At 34.5% G+C, this 16,619-nt stretch overlaps 3 protein-coding genes and 1 pseudogene across 3 annotated transcripts; 2 read left to right on the forward strand and 2 right to left on the reverse strand.

Moving 5' to 3' along the window:
- The first annotated feature begins 673 nt into the window (after positions 1-673).
- Positions 674-3,104, forward strand: LOC140839977 (uncharacterized). Its single transcript, XM_073207019.1, has 4 exons — positions 674-980; positions 1,141-1,261; positions 2,089-2,243; positions 2,751-3,104. Exons 1-4 carry the CDS (start codon positions 729-731, stop codon positions 2,760-2,762), a joined length of 540 nt encoding a protein of 179 aa, XP_073063120.1. The 5' UTR covers positions 674-728; the 3' UTR covers positions 2,763-3,104.
- Positions 3,105-5,220: 2,116 nt separating this feature from the next.
- Positions 5,221-7,581, reverse strand: LOC140839979 (serine carboxypeptidase-like; annotated as a pseudogene).
- Positions 7,582-9,929: 2,348 nt separating this feature from the next.
- LOC140839978 (ATP synthase subunit d, mitochondrial-like) lies at positions 9,930-12,905 on the forward strand. Its single transcript, XM_073207020.1, has 5 exons — positions 9,930-10,249; positions 11,093-11,174; positions 12,063-12,127; positions 12,352-12,438; positions 12,543-12,905. Exons 1-5 carry the CDS (start codon positions 10,079-10,081, stop codon positions 12,642-12,644), a joined length of 507 nt encoding a protein of 168 aa, XP_073063121.1. The 5' UTR covers positions 9,930-10,078; the 3' UTR covers positions 12,645-12,905.
- Positions 12,906-14,007: 1,102 nt separating this feature from the next.
- Positions 14,008-15,283, reverse strand: LOC140839980 (adenylate kinase isoenzyme 6 homolog). Its single transcript, XM_073207022.1, has 3 exons — positions 15,029-15,283; positions 14,434-14,579; positions 14,008-14,328 (listed from the first exon to the last, which is right to left on the reverse strand). The coding sequence occupies exons 1-3, from the start codon at positions 15,236-15,238 to the stop codon at positions 14,142-14,144; spliced, it is 543 nt and encodes a 180-aa protein (XP_073063123.1). The 5' UTR covers positions 15,239-15,283; the 3' UTR covers positions 14,008-14,141.
- Between the last annotated feature and the right edge of the window lie 1,336 nt (positions 15,284-16,619).

Here is a 16,619-nt window from a genome sequence, read left to right on the forward strand (position 1 = left end):
GATCTGGTAGAACGACTTTTGAGTAAGATTATATTAGATGGTATCTTTTTTTTCTAGAGTACTATGACTTATGATCATTGTTGTAGTGGGGATTCTATGTAATAGTTGGAATGATTTGAGCATTCGATGTAAGGTTCTTAAGAGCACTAGAAGCCACTAGATTTATGAAGATGAGAACCATAATTGGTCGTACTTGCCTTGGTAGTTTAGATATTCTTCGTCTCAACCAAATTCTATTAGTTTGTGTTTGATATAATGATTTGATGAATTCGTATCTCAAATCCATTATATCTATTTGGTTCAAAATTAGAATGAAAATTTTAAAATCTTTTATGTTTGTCGATTATATTTTTATTCTATAGTTTCAAATAGATTTCTCAAAGTAATTATTTCACGTTGATGGATTTGAAATTTTCATGTTAAAATAAATAGATTTTAACTAAATTTAGAATTAAGAGGAAAACTGACTTTTACTAGATTATGATCAATTTAGTCAAAACTTTGATAAAATTAATAATAGAATAAAAATTTGATTACTATATTAATTTGAGTTTTATAAATTATTTTAGCAAAACTTCATTTAAAAAAACCTTTTTAAAAAAAAAATAAGTGAAATCATGCGATTATGATAAACTTAATTACGAGTTAATAATTTTATTATTGGGTGAATTATTTTACCCCGCTTTCAGTCAGTTATCTTCAGCTCCGGTTTGTATTCTTGGCAAGAAATGTCGAATCAATCGAGGAATTCTGATGAACCCACTACCCATCAAACGAGGAAAAGGCCGATGGTGAAAAATGAGGGGCCAACAGCGATACTGTGTACTGTGGTGGCTATTGACCACACCAATTTGTGTTACCGAGTGTGCTCGGCGTGTGAAAAAACTCTTCCTGATAGCTCCGCTGCCTGCAGATACTGCAATTTTAGCAACAGTTTCAATCCATGTTCATCTGGATCCAAACGCCTCTTCCGTGTTCTTGTTAGTATTTGCAATGAACTGGGAATGCGAAAGTCCTTAATGTTGCCTACAAACTTGCGTCTTTTATAGGAATTTAAGGGTTCTTGAAAATATATACTGAGACACGATTTTTGGGAGGAGTTTTGGATTTTTGTTTTGACTGTTTCGAACATGTTTGCAGATGTCTATTGCTACGGATACGAGGGTTTTTGTGGTGATAATGTTTGACAGGGCTGCAAGAGTGTTGTTTGGTTGCTCAGCAGACGAATTCTTTGACTTTGCCAAGACTCATCCTTATGCTGGTACATTTGTGAATTCAATGCCAATTCTTGTTTAAGTATCATTATTGAATTGTCAATTTTTTTTTTGTATGCTAGTTAATTGTTCTATGAATTATGTGAGATATAGGAAGCTGTAACACACAGCTTGTGAAGTGACAGACGTTCGAATTAAACTGGAGAAGTTAATTTTTTACTGACTTAGTGATCTATGATATTGTTTGTGTCCGCAAATCAATGTTTATTGAGTCGATTGGACAAATTTTTGCTGTAAATTGTTGGTATATCATACCTCAGTTTAACATGGTACGACGACAATTGAATACAGGCGAGTAATGGTTTTATATTTTAATTTGGTTGGAAAATTTAGAGGTTGTGTCGAATTCATGGAAATGGTCTGAAACTTAAAATTTATAACAGCAAAAAGAGGTTCTTAGAAAAGTTTCTTACCATGAAAACTGAAATAAAACACTAAGTCTGCTGTTATTGATTACTTTTGTGCTGGGGTATAATGCTCGGAGAAGGGTCCATCTCAAACAATCAATCAATTATACGTGAGAGTTTGTCAAGTTTGTTTACTACACACAATTGATTCGGAAATGTCGAGGAACTATAATATATTGTATAGTTTTTATTTGGATTCACTGAAATCTTACTGTATATGTAGATTGACAACCAAATACTAGTAAAGTATTTGATTATTCATTCTCGGTTTCACGAATATGTTTGTTTGTGGACGCTTGCATTTCATGTTTGAGACATAAGTATTCTGTTTTTCCATCTGAATGAACATTTTGTACCGCCTTTTCAGCTTGCCGACTCGTAATATTGACTCATCTTGCTTTTCTCAGCAATGACAGCCGGCCGGGTTTTGGAGGGAGAGATGCTAACTGTAACATTATCTAACCCAAACAATGGAAATGCCCAGCATCAGCGAGTGGTATCAGTTGTGCCCTTAAGGACTGGTTTTCAACCAGCTATTGAGACTTTGAGGGAATTGTACCTTGTAAGACTTGTTTATTGACAAGTTGTATAGCATTGAATTGTAAAAATGTATTCAGTTGGGTAGCATTTTGGATGATCCTCTCACTCTAATCATAGTATTATACATGGCTCACTGCTAGCCTATACAATTCAACGAGAAACTGGTAATCCTATTGTCAATTTAACCTTTATTGGTATATATGATACTTTATTTTTGTTTTCATGGCACAACTGATGGAATTTATTCTTGTAGCATCACCATTCCCTCCGAGTATAAACTTTGTTCTGTTAGACGAGGCCTGTAACAGGTTCTAGTAACAACTGATCACCTCTGCTTGCCTTTTAAATTTTTGCTATTAAAGAAATGGAAGCTGGGTTTTTTTCTCTTGGATTTTTTCCGTAGATTACCTTGAACATTTTTGTATCAATAGAAGATGATGAAAATGAATGGAAGTGTAGAGTGTACATAAGGAACAACTGTTCTTTCAGTGACTACATTGTCATGATAATATGTTCATATTGATTTCAGGAAACAAGTTAAGCTCTCTGATAATGTTTGCTGCTCGAGTCTTGGACACTCTATGGTAGATGATGTGGAAAAGGTTGCGATTGTTTCTGCAAGTATGAAGGAAAACTAGCAGGTAGAGATTAAGCCTGGAGACGAAGAGATTACATTCTTGTAAATTTTTCTAGAGAGGAGACTGCGTTCATCTGTGGATTTGATTGTAGTGTTGATTCTCTATCACCTCAAGGTTGTATGAACATTAAGCTCATATGTATGTATAATACATGTTACAGATATTGTACTGTATTTTTGTTAAAGTTTTTATCCATATATAAATTATTTATACAGACTCATGACTCATGAGCAGTTTATCTGTTGGGATGCTGCGTGTCAAAATAGGATGGATGCTATTCTTTTTATCTATCTCGATAAATGGGTGGCAAATCACAAGAGGCCTGCCTGAATCAAGGGGCATTTGCCTTGCAATCCACCTTGTTAGCATTTCTAAAGAGTTTTTAGGTCTATCCATCGGAACCAAATAACAGGCATCATGCACTTTCAAAAAAGCAAGGGGTCCACATCCTTTCTGCATTCCAGCCACTACACCATCTACTGAAAATGGAATCATGGATGCTCCTAAGTATTTCTTCTGTCCCGACCAGGTCACGGCATCAAGCCATTTCGAATTCCCTGTCCAATTCACAAGGATTCAGTCGAAACATACCGATTCCATGTAATAATCCAACAAAGTTCAGAAGCTAGATGCAAGAATCTTACCAAGCCAATTGCATATCAAATCATATTCCCCAACATATACAAGTAACTTGATCTCATCCTCAAGAAGTGTAGGTATTCCTAATTCAAGATTTCTCATCCAGTCTTGGAGCATAGCCTCGTACACCTTCGACCTACATGACACGAACTCTATGTCACTAACACCGATAGCGGTTTTGACGAATTTCAGATTCAGAAAATGCACCCTGTTAGAGAAGTTGTAGCACACTTCTTTCTCGTATCATAGATCTGCATATGCGACACGAGGTAAAATGCTTCTTCTAGTTAAATAATGTTTCTTATTCTCCATGATACATGATAAGGACATGCAAAAGAACAATATATATTGCAATCTCGATATGCTTCCTCACATTTAATTCCACCATCTGGGCTAAAGAATAACAGAAGAAACCAGATTTATTTCATTATCGCGAATACCTAGAAACACATTGAAGACTGCAATTTAAGGCACCGTGACAAAGTTTAGCTTCCTCTACGCATTGCGAAACTGCTGCTTTCAACTTCTTCGTACTCATCTCGCACAAGTAGTTTCATGTTTAGTGCATAATCAGTGTATGTTTGATATTGGATTTTGCAGTTAGTTAATTCATTTCATATGGCCATTCACTGTGAAATAAGAATTTGATTCCACAAAACAATATTCAGATTAGATGATATTCGATGGCAACAACGAATAACAACAATATAGTAAGATGTACGTAAAAACCTTTAGCTTAATATGAATGTCTTCTTTGTTTTTGTTTCCTTGATTAATTTGAGAAGCCGATGCAGGAACAGTGCGCTGCACAAGATTCTCCGGTTATGACAAAGTGTTGGATCAGACCTCATACGCTGTATAATTTTTTATACAAAGATAATTCATGTTTCAAGTAGATTATCATAGCATTTTAATTTATAGAAACACTGTGGGACATGTTTATGGAAGAATGATGGGAAAAAGATTAAAATTTTCGAGTTTATCTTAACTTCATTAAAATTATATTTGTACACTTTTTCTAAAATTTAGATCACATGATAACAATTTTATTTTGATCAAACGTTAAAATTTGATATTGTTTGTATTACCCACCTGCTGCATTCGAAGCCCCATGTTTTACCACATGATCAGTCCATACGGCAAAACATGGGTCATGGATGTTGGCCCTCCTGCCTCAGATTCTCCAGGTGCCACTACACTAGGAGACAGAGCAACAATATTTTATGTTATAACTTGCTGGGGAAATTTAGAGCTTGCCATTGAACTCATGAAATTGTTTGGAACATGAATTTCATAACGAGGTTCTTAGAAAAGTTTCTCGTCACGAAAACGAAAAGAAAACGTTATTTTTGCTCGTGTTATTGATCACTTCGTGTTGCTGTATGATGATGCCTACAGGAGAATACATCTCAAATGACTAATCTGTCAGCTGAAAGTTAGTCAACTTTATTTCCTATACAAGGATTGATTAGGAAATAATCGAGGGAGCATAATATACTGGATAATTTCTATTTGGATATGCCAAAATCTTACTGTATCTTAAGATTAGCGACAATCGGAATACTGGTTTAGTATTTGGTTTATTCTTGTTTTTCACAAATTTGGATGCTTAAATTTTGATGTCGAGGCCATATTCTGTTTTCCCATCTGAATTATCATATTGGACTGCCTTTTTCTGGCTCATTTTATTGGCTTATCTGGCTTTTTCTAGCAATGATACAATGCAGGTAATCAGATATGATTTATTCATATAGTTTAGTTATACAAATACATAAGCAGGTTATCTGTGGGGGTGCTATTTATCAAAATAGAATGCGGTTCATTTTGTTTATCTCAGTGAATGGGGGCAAATCACAAAGAACCTGCCTGACTCAGGGGGCTTTTGCCTTGCATCCACCTTCTTAGCATTTCCAAAGAATTTTTAGGTTGATCCATCGGAACCAAATGACCAGCATTATGCACTCTCAGAAAAGTAAGTGGTCCGTATCCTTTCTGCAATCCGGCCTCTGCGCCGTCTACTGAAAATGGAACCGTGGATGCTGCTAAGTATTTCTCCTGTCCCGACCATTGCATGGCGTCAAGCCATTTCGAGTTCCCTGTCCAAATCACAAGAGTACATTTTAAAACGTTACTTCCGTGTGTAGTAAGTTCAGAAGCCAGATGCAAGAGTCTTTCTTACCAAGCCAGTTGCATATCAGATCATATTCTCCAACATATACAAGTAACTTGATCCCATCCTCCAGAAGTGCAGGTATTCCTACTTCAAGATTTCTCATTATGTCTTCGTACAAAGCATCATACACATCGTAGCTGCATGAGACGAACTCTACGTCACCAACACCAAGAGCGATTCTGACGGGTTCCAGATTCAGAAACCGCTCCACGTTAGAGAAGTCGTAGCACAGGGAGCCCTCGCACTTCTTTCTTATATCATAGTACTGCACATGCGACACGAGGTAAAATGCTTCTTGTGTTTAAACAATGTATCTTGTTCTCTAGCTAGAGACATCATAAGCACATGTATGTAAAAGAATAACAGGTATTACGTTTATTCCCTCGTTAATTGCCACTATGTTGTTGAAGAGCTCGTTGCAATCTCCAAGAGCTTTCAAACAATTGATTCCGCCATCCGGGCCTAAAGACGAACAGCGAAAGAAGCAGATCTAATTTATTGTCACTGACATAGAAAACACATGGAAGCTGACCTGCAATTTAAGGTACTACCACAAAGTTTAGCTTCCTTTGCGCATTGTGAAACTGCTGGTTTCATCCCATCGTACTGATCTTGGAGTGAGTAGTTTCATTTTTAAAGCAAAATCAGTGTACATTTGATATTGGATTGCTGGGTTAGTTAATCCATTTCCTATGGCCATTCCCTGCGAAAGAAGAATTCGGATGGATCCGTAAAAACGATATTCAAATTTTAGATGATATTCAAAGGCAACAACGTACAGAAATACAGAGCATGAAAACCTTTAGGTTAATATGGATGCCTTCTTTGTTTTTGTTCCCTTGATTAATCCGAGAAGCCAACGCAGGAATATAGTGCCCGGCATAAGATTCTCCAGTTATGTAAAAATCATTCCCCGCAAGCTGAGGATGCCCCTTGAAAAACTCCTGACAGTAGACATTACAAGACTCTTTAGATATAAAGAACTAAGATCAATCTCTCGTTTTCGTGAAATGGCGGATCTCGGTATAGAAAAAGACCTGCAAGAAGTCATATAGATCATTGCTAAGACCCTCCTCATTGTGTCTAAGGTCAGCATCAGTGGAGCTGTGGCTAAAACCGGTCCCCGTTGGTTGGTCCACGTATATAATATTTGATACCTTATCCCATCCAAACTTGTTCCATGTTAAGGAGAGGTTGTTTGTTATGTGAAAGGGACCATTTTCATAAAATAAAGCTAGTTCACTACCGCACCCCGGGCCTCCTGTTAGCCACATGACTACAGGATCCTTGCTGCTCTTTCTTGATTCAAATAAAAAGTAGAACATCCTGCCAATATTTTATCACAAATTAAGTTTAAAAAAATATGTCCTTTTAAATCTATATCGTATCTATTCACTCTTACTAGACATATAATTTCTCTCCTAGATTTTTTCTAGATTTTTCGCTCCCTAAGTCATAATTTCGGCTCCGAAACTGAGTGGAGACCATCTAAATTTCCACGTTATAGAAGTGTCAAGCAACAATATATACCTTGCATCTTTGGAATGCTGTATCCTATAATAGCCAGCATGATGACCCAAGTCAGAGATAGACTCCCCTTTTTCCACAACAAAAGGAAACTTAATCTTCTTTTCGACGATTCTCGATTCGTTATTGAATTTGTACTCGGAAACTTCCCCAACATGAATGTTCATGCCATGCTTTGGGAACAAATTGAATGATCTGATGAGCCTTTCCGCCTCTCGTTTTGGAGATTTCGGATTGGAAAAACTTGTGTCATTAAAGGTTCTTGCTAACGAAAAGGTTGCAGAGATTAAGAAAACAGACACAAATATGACACAATAATAATGGTAAAGAAGTGTTGAAGCCATTAGAGTTCCTTTGTTTATGAGTGCGAGTTCTGATCAGCCATGCAAACGCCAGTTTTATAGAAATTTTTGTGTGTGTGAGAGAGAGAAGATTGAGGTAATATTTTCTTTAAAAAAAATCTAATCATGCCATTTCTAAAATTTCCAAACTTGTAAGATTTAGTACATCATGTATCGATTTTTACAAGTATATAGGTTGGCTATTTTTTCGAAATTACTGCAACGAATAGTATATTTTCGTCCCATATTTTGGAGGGAAATTATTATATAGTCTTATTTTTCAAAATAATATGGGGTATTAAAATCAATTTTTATAGCAATTTTAGTATTTCATTCTGATTAAAGCTATTTAATTTATTTAAGTGGCAACTGTTAATAATAGCCAAAAAAATTCTAGTGATATGTGGTCAGGGTATCTTCTTTAATTTCCATAACATAATATCTATTTATGGATTTTAATTTATGATATGTAAGGTGAAAAAGGAATTATTGAAGTATATAATACATCGATTTTGTAATAACTATTTTGGCCATGATTTATTTTGATAGGTTTTCTCGGAATTTCATTATTATAGTGAAATCAGATTACATAATCTATACTATATATAAAAAAATCTTATAAATTCTAAGAGTAACGATATTCACAATAAAAAGTGGTCAACCCTACCGATATTATCTGGTCAACTCTACCGATATTCACAATAAAAAGTAACACTCTTAGCATAAAAAGTAATATTTTTTCATGAATGACCCAAATAAGATATTTGTCTCACAAAATACGACACGTGAGACCATTTCTCACAAACTTTTGTCAAATTCTAAACATGCAATTATTTTCATTTTCATGTTTCAAGTAATTAATCATAGTATATTTAATTTGACAAATCTTCAGTCTAACCGATAAAAAAGTTGTTACATCATATCTAAAAATATTACTTTTTACTATATGTATGCATGAATTGGAATAAATAAAAATCAGTGGTACCATCTCATACAAGATCTATTTACAAAAAATTTCAAATTCACGGTAACTCTAACTAAAGCATGTTTGTTTACTTTTTCATAATATTTAGATCACATGATAATTTATAAAGATGACGTTAAAATTGCACCAACCTATCCATTTGTGCAATAGGCCGTAACAAAAATGATTGAACACAAAACATTTTTTAACAAAAGAAAGTAATACAAGGCAAGCAACTGGCTAATCTAAGGATTACCAAGAGGCGTGAAATTAATCCTATCCATTGCCAAGAATTGAATGAATCTCTAGAGAGAGATCCCATCAAACTTTTAGCATATATAATTGCCCTATAATAGGTAAGGATATTCACTCGCCTTCTTCTTTTTTTCCTTTCTTTTTCCCCGGTTCGTAAGGCTACATTGTCCTAAATCAATCACAGACTGAACCGAATCGATCTAGTACCAATTATAGAAGAAACTGCATGTGTTAGAGCATCTCCGATCGCCCTCTATTATAGAGGATTTCTCCGAAATAGATGATAGATTTTGCTCTAATCCATCTTCATATCTGATCTCCATTTTGGAGATTTATAGAGTGTTAATGTAGCCACGGAGCAAGTGTTTGGAAGATGACATGAATTACGAAATTGTCATACTCCAAACTTGTATAACGGCCTTTTTTATTTTTTATTTATGTTTTAGTCTATTTCATTTTATTTATTTTTAATCCCATGAATTAATTTCAGTGCTAGTTTTTGTGCTATTTTAAATTTATTTCAAATGTTAATTTTTTTTCCCATTATAAACACTTGTCGAATTAGCTTCGGGTTAACAATATATTATATTTATTTAATTATATATATAATGATTGGGAGTGTAAAAAATATAACAATGGAAAATTTGGTAATGTTTACAAGATGTAGGGTGGAGAAGATTTTTGAAAATAATATTATGGATCTCTATTTCGGAAGATAAATAAGAGATCGATAATGAAAATGTAAAAAATAATCGTCTCACGAGTCGTATTTTGTGAGATATATATCTTATTTGAGTCATCTATAAAAAAATATTATTTTTTATTGTGAATATAAGTAGGATTGATCCGATTCACATATATATATATATATATATATATATATATATATATATATATGTGTGTGTGTGTGTGCGCGCGCGGGGTTTAATTTTTTTAATTGAGAATGAAAAAATAAATTTTTTAAATGTTTTTAATTTTAATATACCTCAAGTTTATTACAAAAAATTTCTCACCATGAAAAAAGTAACAAATTATTAAATCGAAATTTATAATTTGAGTTGGTTTGGTCATTAAAAAAAATTTATGATTTGGTTTGATTTAAAATTTTATAAAACCCACAAAATATAATTTAATTCGAATTGTTATTTTTTTAAGGAAAAAAAAACAACCGAACGACCTGGCTTGGGCAATGTCTCCTATCCCATAAATCATCAAGAATACAACGCTTCACACTGTATTGTTTGTGAATTGGTCAAATCTCCTCAGGAATCATCAACGAATTCCCAGATTGCAACTCACTGACCCTAAATCGAGAGGGAAATGAGTGGAGCGGGGAAGAAGATAGCGGACGTCGCATTCAAAGCGGGCAAGAACATTGATTGGGAAGGCATGGCCAAGCTTATGGTCTCCGACGAAGCTCGCAAGGAGTTCGCAACCCTGCGACGCGCCTTCGAAGAGGTCAACAGCCAGCTCCAGACAAAGTTCAGCCAGGTCGATTATTTTATTCTTGATTCCTTCCTTCTATGCGGAGATTGATTTGGGTGGGTTAGGATTACTGGGTTCGCGTTGTCCTGTTGCCTATTGTCTGAGAGGTAAATTAATTTAAATTAGGCGATACCCTTTTGGTGGATCGTGAAAATGAAATGAAAGAAGATGCTTATCTATAACTGTGTTTGCATCTTAATTTTTAGTGGTTTTTTAGCTATTAGCTTTGAACGATATGAATGTTCTGAGGGGCCGTTGAAATTTTGTCGATTACTCTAATTTTATTCTGCTTCTGAAGTCAAATAGTAGATATACTGATGGTTAGGGGTTTATGATAGGATGGGGCATTGGCTCCTCAGTACTGGACAACCTATATCTTGAGATATTTGTGAGTTTACATCAATTTTGAACTGGAATATGAGGCTGCTGGTAAAGTTGTATTTGCTAAGACAAGCGTGATTAGAATTGTCTTTGTTCTCTTGCAAGGAAAAGCCAGATAACTATTTATCCAGTTTCTCATAAGCCATTCTATGCTAGTCATTTTGTCTAGTCAGTTCAACGCATTAGTATCAACTCCAATGTAAGACCCAATTTTGTTTGAGTATCATCATTTGAATGGAGGACCTTGCTTTGGAATCATTTTCAGACAAAGAAATCAACGCCTTTGACCCACTGTTTTGTCCGACCAACCATACTAGTCCACTGCAGTTCAGCACATCTTTTGACTATCCTTTTTACCAGTTTCCCCTGCCAGTCAAATTATTTGTTGCCTTTTTCCTTTTGAAGGCATGTAGGGTACATACTTTGTGAAATCACACCTTATTTTTTATTGTTTTCTTGAATATGTAGGAACCAGAACCCATAGACTGGGAGTACTACAGGAAAGGCATCGGCTCACGCTTGGTTGATATGTATAAGCAAGCTTATGATGGTATGTGGTTCCTGTTGCTTTTGGTTTTCATTTCATATCGTTACTGGTCTTGTGGTTTTTTTGGCCAATTGTTTTGAGTTTTTGCTAGCATCTGCTGTAAGCAATGTTGCCAACTCTTCTTTGGGGTGTGGCCAGAAATCTAAAAAGCAGTACTAGCTAGTTCTGTAGAATTCGAGGATATTTTGAATTGTTTTGTGTTTCCAGGAAATAAGAAGAGCCTCAGGTTTTGAAACATCTTCCTCATGTTTACATTCTTTCATCAAAAAAGAGAAAAGATAACTTTCCTAAATGAGCTGTTCTATAAATCAATGCTTGTGTTTTGCTTGAAATCTCTGAGCATCAATACAAGAAATGTTTCCGTGCAGAGTATAAGGCCATAAGCATATCCCTTCTGAATGGAAAACTGAAGAGGAAGGAAAGGTTTTTTTATTCGATGACCAGAGTGGAATTACTACTCTTGCATTTGTGGAATGCTGCTTTCAGTTTTTCTCTTTCGCACTTGTTCATTCCCCTAATAACCAATAATTGCCTTTTGCTCTCTCCACCATCCTTGATCATAACTTAGTTAGAAGATGATGCTAAAATTTTCGATTGCATCTTAGATGATCTTAAAGTATTCAGGAACACATACATAGTTTGTTGATTTAGTACTATCATCATAATAAGTTGTTGGGGGCTTACAGATTCTTGGGTTTGCTGAAATTTGATTTTCTTGAGTATTAGCGACCCTGAGAAATTTCTTATATTAATCATGAAGATGCAATTCCTTATAAGCCTTCAGAGCTGTTCATAAAAGTTCCCCTGCAATTTTTGGGGATTTAAACGAACTAATTTTTGTTATTCTTTGTTCAATGTTTAAAATATCTGATTTTTGTTTTCCTTCTGCAGAAATCAAAATTCCACAGTACGTTGACAATGTCACTCCTCAGTACAAACCTAAATTTGATGCTCTGGTGAGAATAATCACAAATTTTATCCTTCTGTTCTCGTTGATTTTGGAAATTTGTATTCATTCTCTACTATTATTTCCTTGTGAACAGAAGAGATTTATATAATGCAACAGTTTTGGCTTATTTTCAAATCCGTGATTTTGAAAATGGGAAAAAATTTTATTGTTCTACTGATCTGTGTGTGTGTGCATGGAAGAATCTTATGATTATGTTCTCTTGGGCTGCAGTTAGTAGAACTGAAAGATGCTGAGCAGAAGTCGCTGAAAGAATCTGAAAGACTAGAAAAAGAAATTGCAGATGTCCAGGAGTTGAAGGTGATGAACATGTGTTTTTGAAATTTTTCGATAATATGTTTTCATCTCACACATAAATCACAATTATATGAGGATTTCTCAAACCTTTGTTTTTGGTGTAACAGAAGAAGCTTAGTACCATGACGGCCGATGAATACTTCGAGAAGCATCCCGAGCTCAAAAAGAAATTTGATGACGAAATTCGAAATGATTATTGGGGTTATTAATTTCGACTTCGCATGACATTTCTAAGAACTATTCACCTGGTGAACTTTTCAAGTTCAACTTCATTTATTCAAAAATAAAGGGAAGGCCATATGTTCTTTGCCTTATTCTATTTCATTTTATGTTTTCAATATTGTGAAAGATGAGATTACGGTACTTAAGAATGCTTTAATTGCAGCTTCAGTTGGGCAATCAGGATGTGTTGAATGTGGAAAGATTAATCTCTTTCTGAGAAACTATAATGGATTTTTGCCTTCTGTCAATGTTCTCGTATTTTTTAACGCTGATTTCTGTAAAACATTTTCAGGCCATGTGAACTTTTCCCAGACCAAAATTAACCTTTCCTTGCCTTATCTTGTTCAAATCTGGTTTTTAAGTTGCAGAAGTTCTTAATCTTGAAGTAATACAATCATCATTTTTTAGGTATTCAAAATGTGTGAAATGTTTTTATGTGAGACCAGATTTAAGACCGAATCTCTGATTATCGGATAAAATATATTTTTACTTTAAAACTTGTTTTCTTGCGGGAAATTGAAGGGTTCTGGGCATTACATGAAAGTAGTTGGCTGTGTCCAATTGGAGAGTCGGTTAATGCACAAGGACAAGAAATAGTTTAAGGTTGTAAAACTCAAAATCCATGTTCTTCCTTTGAATATTCTGTAATTTCAGTGCTATTGTACAGATGAACATGGCTTGTACACGCATGCATTACACCATGAGTGAAATCAAATGGGTAGAAATTAGGCACAACGCATGCATTACACCATGAGTGTCCCGGCTTCCCGCAGCCACTGGTTCATTTCATTAGTGCATTTGAATTTACTAAATCACAAATCTCAGGCCACTTCATACATATTCGACATTATTTCTATTGATACTTAAACGGAATTAAATGCATTTGCCTTTATATAATACTGTAATGTTTAATGGGTGTAAATATATAATTTCTAATTCTTTTAATAGTTATAATCAGTCAGTTGAATTATCACTGCATTAACTAATTTATCGTTACAATGTTGTTTTTTCCCCATGCTTTGCTCGATGATAAATCCCCCATATTTGGAAGAAAACAATTGCAACACACATGGATTGAGGATGGAATTCTTCACCGAGTACCAGATAGTGCCCTTCTATCTATTGAAATTTTTAGATTCAGATTATTTATAACATTATTTAATTTGGATAAGAAAATTAAATTTCCAATTTTCAAATCAATAAATGGATTACCATAATTATTAATTTGCATGCTAGGGTGGACCAGCACATTTCAGTATGACCCTCTTAACGAGCAACAGTCAACAGAAAAAGCTCCTTCAAATGCTAACAGAAGGGTGTTTTATCTAATCTAACTCTATATATTCGTGCTTAAAAAACACTATATATTCGTAAATTTTCAACTCCAAAATGTTCAAGAATGCACCATCACAACAGCGTGAGATAACAAACTTCGAATGGCACCAAACGGTAGCCTTAAATATTTCAATCAGCCTGTTTTGGAATCAGGATAAGGAGCTCGATGATCGAATCCAATCGGTTAAAGTTGACAAGTTCCTATCTATATCATCAACAGAGTCGCTTCTAAGTGGCACCACAATACCTTCAGAATAACTCTCTTTGGCCTCCTCTAACAATATTTGAAAGATCTCGCATTCAATATTGTTTGAGAGCTTTTGACCTGTATATCCCCTGCCAGAGTAGTTCAAGCAAGATTAAGAACATAGAAATAATAATGAGACAAATTCAACTAACAGCAAGAGAAATGAACCGCGTATAAAGAGAAGCGTTACACACCTTTTAGTCAGCCGATCATACAAAACTGAGTTTTCAGTTTGAAGCACCACTACTCGATCGAACCAACGCTCGGGAAAGAAGTCACAGCCGTGGTGATCTACAATGTTTCCACCTTCTTCCATCAAATCCTCAAGCTCATCGCATACCTGTTAACAACAAGAATGATATAATGTGCATATAAAAGTTAAGCTTAAAACCATGAAATACCCTCCTTTGCAATGTCTGTATCAGAAATTTTAAGACCTTCAATCGAAAAATTGCAGAAAGCACCATCCAGTTACAGATTCAATCTGTTTGCTATAAATTTTAGTACATTGCACATCAACTATCTAGTGCCTTAATCAAGACTGGTTTCACTGCCAAGAAAGGCTTTTTTACATGCTTCCCCAGAAGCCCATCACGACTTCATAAATTCCCTATAATTTCAGGGATCTGATTTCTCATCTAAAAATCGAAAAAGTCTCTACAAGTCATAAATTCACTCTTCAACTCAGAATATTTGCTCAAATTTGAACATCACTGGCTAAGAATACAACAAAATCAGCAAAAAGTCAACCTTTATAGAAACAACAAAAGCATCAAAACGAAATCTTACGAGGTCCTCATTGATGATATAGCAGTCGAACTGATCGTCCCAGCCATCGTGTAGGTTCTTCTCCTTGACCAAATCCCCGATGTTGATGTGTCTGAACTTGATCGCCTCCGCCAGAGCCGCAGACGTCGTAGTTTTCCCGGTCCCCGGTGTTCCCGTAATCAATATGTTGGGCTTCTCCCTCTTCTTTCTTCCGCCGTCGTTCTGAGCCATCTACTAGGGCTTTGGGAATTCTTGCTGTGGATTCGGATTTTTAAATTAAATTAAATAAATCATATATATAATAATTTTTTTTTTTTTTATCAATTTTCGAACTTGGTAATAGATTAGCTACAGTCAATGGATTGATTTAGTATAAGTAAGCCGTGCGTCTTCACAAATTAATATTATATAAAATGACAAATAACTCAATAACGCATCGGTTGCATAAATAACTTTTGAGTGACATATATTGGCTTGGACAATCCTCTCCCTTGAGCTAGCTTTTGGGGTTGAGTTAGATCCAAGTTCCAATCTTTACATGGTATCAGAACCCGGGTTTCATCGTTATGTGTTGGACTGCTTATAATTAGGCCACTCGTTCTGCCCATAATTGGGTCATTTGTAAACTCCACGCTCCAGATATTCATTCCTGGGCGTGAGAGGGGTGTGTTAATTGTCCCACATCGATTGGATAAATAACCTTTGAGTGTCATATATTGGCTTGGACAATCCTCCCCCTTTGAGCTAGCTTTTGAGGTTGAGTTAGGTCAAAGTTTCAATCTTTACAATAACAAAATAGTCATCCTAAAGTTATTACTTATTATTAGGGGTGAGCAAAAATTCGGTTAAACCGATTTAACCGACTGAACCGAATTAATTCGGAAATTCGGTTCGGTTAAATCGGTTAATTCGGTTTCGAAATTTTCAAATATCGGTTAATTCGGTTCGGTTTCGGTTTTTGTAAAAAAATATCGGTTTAACCGAATTAACCGAATTATTAAATAAATAATTTTAATTTTATTTTATTATGTTTTAAATATAATTTATAATATTTTTATATTTAATATTGTATATTATAATTAATTTTTTTATGAATAAAGTGTTTTCTTATGATTAAAATAGAATATTAATTATTAATTTTATATATAATTTTTAAAATTTTAATTTTTTTAGAATATTAATTATTAATTATATATATAATTTTTAAAATTTTAATTTTTTTTTTAAAAAATCGGTTAATTCGGTTACCGACCGAAATAACCGATTTTAATTCGGTTCGGTTAATTCGGTTTTTGTGAAAATTCGGTTCGGTTCGGTTAGTCAAAAAATTTTCGGTTAATTCGATTCGGTTTGTAACCGAATTAACCGAATACTCACCCCTACTTATTATCCAAAATCCCTAATGAATTTGTGTCCAAAAAAAAAATTAAAGATACTCAATAACAACTATTGTTACTTTCGAAATAACATAGATTTTGTGGGTTCTGTCTTATGAATGTTAAAATGATAATTACTCCACCAACTAATTAATAAGTTTAACCTTTTAAAAGAATTTACTAGATAGTCTCAGTTTGTCAATTTCGTGAGACAACCTCACAGAAATAAATACGAG

The sequence above is a fragment of the Primulina eburnea genome, chromosome 8, assembly GCF_022965805.1.
Source record: "Primulina eburnea isolate SZY01 chromosome 8, ASM2296580v1, whole genome shotgun sequence".
NCBI classification, from domain to species: Eukaryota; Viridiplantae; Streptophyta; class Magnoliopsida; order Lamiales; family Gesneriaceae; genus Primulina; species Primulina eburnea.

Excerpts from the sequence above, each read along its gene's own strand:
- LOC140839977 (XM_073207019.1), top strand. The coding sequence starts at position 729 with ATGTCGAATCAATCGAGGAATTCTGATGAACCCACTACCCATCAAACG. Across the intron at positions 981-1,140 it reads AACGCCTCTTCCGTGTTCTT|ATGTCTATTGCTACGGATAC; the intron begins GTTAGTATTTGC and ends ACATGTTTGCAG. Across the intron at positions 1,262-2,088 it reads CAAGACTCATCCTTATGCTG|CAATGACAGCCGGCCGGGTT; the intron begins GTACATTTGTGA and ends TGCTTTTCTCAG.
- LOC140839978 (XM_073207020.1), top strand. The coding sequence starts at position 10,079 with ATGAGTGGAGCGGGGAAGAAGATAGCGGACGTCGCATTCAAAGCGGGC. Across the intron at positions 11,175-12,062 it reads GTATAAGCAAGCTTATGATG|AAATCAAAATTCCACAGTAC; the intron begins GTATGTGGTTCC and ends TTCCTTCTGCAG. Across the intron at positions 12,439-12,542 it reads CAGATGTCCAGGAGTTGAAG|AAGAAGCTTAGTACCATGAC; the intron begins GTGATGAACATG and ends TTGGTGTAACAG.
- LOC140839980 (XM_073207022.1), bottom strand. The coding sequence starts at position 15,238 with ATGGCTCAGAACGACGGCGGAAGAAAGAAGAGGGAGAAGCCCAACATA. Across the intron at positions 14,580-15,028 it reads ATATCATCAATGAGGACCTC|GTATGCGATGAGCTTGAGGA; the intron begins GTAAGATTTCGT and ends TGTTGTTAACAG. Across the intron at positions 14,329-14,433 it reads TATGATCGGCTGACTAAAAG|GGGATATACAGGTCAAAAGC; the intron begins GTGTGTAACGCT and ends CTACTCTGGCAG.